Source organism: Eurypyga helias, unplaced genomic scaffold (genome assembly GCF_000690775.1).
Source record: "Eurypyga helias isolate BGI_N326 unplaced genomic scaffold, ASM69077v1 scaffold28381, whole genome shotgun sequence".
NCBI lineage: Eukaryota > Metazoa > Chordata > Aves > Eurypygiformes > Eurypygidae > Eurypyga > Eurypyga helias.
The window spans coordinates 1639-3196 of NW_010229351.1; the positions used below are offsets into that span (position 1 = coordinate 1639).

The following is a 1558-nucleotide window of genomic DNA, read 5'->3' on the forward strand; positions in this document are numbered from 1 at the left end:
CACCCAGCTCTGCCGACGCCTGGCCGTGGAGTTCCTCAACTACGTCATCGCCTCCCGCTCCCTGCGCAAGGTGGGCGCTGCGGGGAGGGACGGGGCCGAGACCTCCCTGCCCGGTGGGGGCTGGGTGCTGATGGGGAGCGAGTCCTGCCGGGCTGTCTGTGACACTCCCCTGATGAATCTGTTGTTGATGAGGGAGGGGTTAATGAGGACAAGGACAGGGGAACACCCGTGGCCTTCCTCCCCCTAAGCCCTCGCGTTGTTCCCTGCCAGGTCTTCCTCTCCATCAAGGGCATCTACTACCAGGCTGAGGTGCTGGGGCAGTCCGTCACCTGGATCACACCTTACGCCTTCGCCCACGATGTGAGTACCTGGGAGGAGCACAGCAGGATCCGTGCGGGCTCCACGCTGCCTTGCTGCTCCCGCAGCCAGGGAAGGGTCAAGGGAATGTCCTGTGGCTCTTGTGCTGGTGGAGACGTCAGCTGGGAATGTGTGCGGGGACACAATACTCTTCCACCCACCCTGTGTCTGGCTGTACCAGTGTCCCCGGTTCCTTACTTCCTCTTGTTAATTATTAAAATATGCCTTAATCAGCAATTCAAGATTAGCCTGAGGAATGAGCATGGTGGCACTGAGAGATGGGACGAGTCAGACCCCACACCCTCTGCCAGGGTGGTTCTGCCATGTCCCCTGCCCAGTCCCCACAGTGGCAGGGCGAAGGGAGAGCAGTGGGTGCCCCTGTGCCAGGACTGCTGTCCCTTGCCGAGATCCTTGGCACGCAGGAGCTCACGATCGCAGCAGAGCCCTCTCGTTTCGCTCCTGGGCTTACCAGGGCTTCAGTTGGCTTCAGGCTTTCCAGCTCTTTGTGGCCTTTGGTGTGGCCAGCGCTTGGGCTGCCCTCCCCAGCTCACCTGCAGCATCTCCTTGGGCAACTCCTGTCCTTCCCAGCCCACACTGCTGCTCTCTCCCTGGAGTTCTGGCTGTTGGGGAGCTGGCTGGATCCCTGATGGGTTTTGGCTCCTTTCCCCGCTCTTGTTCTGCTTTGTCATGGCCTGCACATGTGCCCTGGAGAGCAGAGTCCCTGGTCCAAGCCACCAAGGTCCCCATCCGTGGTGGGATGCTCTGTCTGTCCAAGCAGGTCTCCATGGAGGGGTGGCAGCAGGCCTCGGATAGCAGCCGGGAGAGCTCTCCCTGCCCAGGGTCTGGCGGTGGCTGTGGATCTGCAGACCCTGCTGTAATGGGAGCAGGATCCTCCTCTGTGTGCAGATGGCATGGACCCTTGTCCCTGCAGAGGGGGGCCTGGTCCTTTGTCCGTGTGTCCTCACCCTTCCATGTCCTTGCAGCACCCTACCGACGTGGATTACCGCGTGATGGCCACCTTCACCGAGTTTTACACCACCTTGCTGGGCTTCGTCAACTTTCGCCTCTACCACTCCCTCAACCTGCTCTACCCCCCCAAGGTGAGGCCAGCGCCTGCCCTGGGAGCACGCCGCACTGCCTGAGCCTGGCGGGATGCACCCGGCGCAGTGGGGGGAAGCAAGCCTCTGTCAGAGGGTCGGGG

General features: G+C 61.9%; 1 protein-coding gene across 1 annotated transcript in view; it reads left to right on the top strand.

Annotated features, from left to right (window-relative positions):
- PES1 (pescadillo ribosomal biogenesis factor 1) overlaps positions 1-1558 on the top strand; it is a gene marked incomplete at both ends in the record, with an annotated part of 4664 nt that overhangs the window by 1535 nt on the left and 1571 nt on the right. The window contains 3 exons of the mRNA XM_010160381.1: positions 1-70; positions 271-360; positions 1341-1493. The exon at positions 1-70 is cut by the window's left edge and continues 6 nt beyond it. Coding sequence (XP_010158683.1) covers positions 1-70; positions 271-360; positions 1341-1493 — 313 coding nt within the window. The remainder of the gene's footprint in view (positions 71-270; positions 361-1340; positions 1494-1558) is intronic.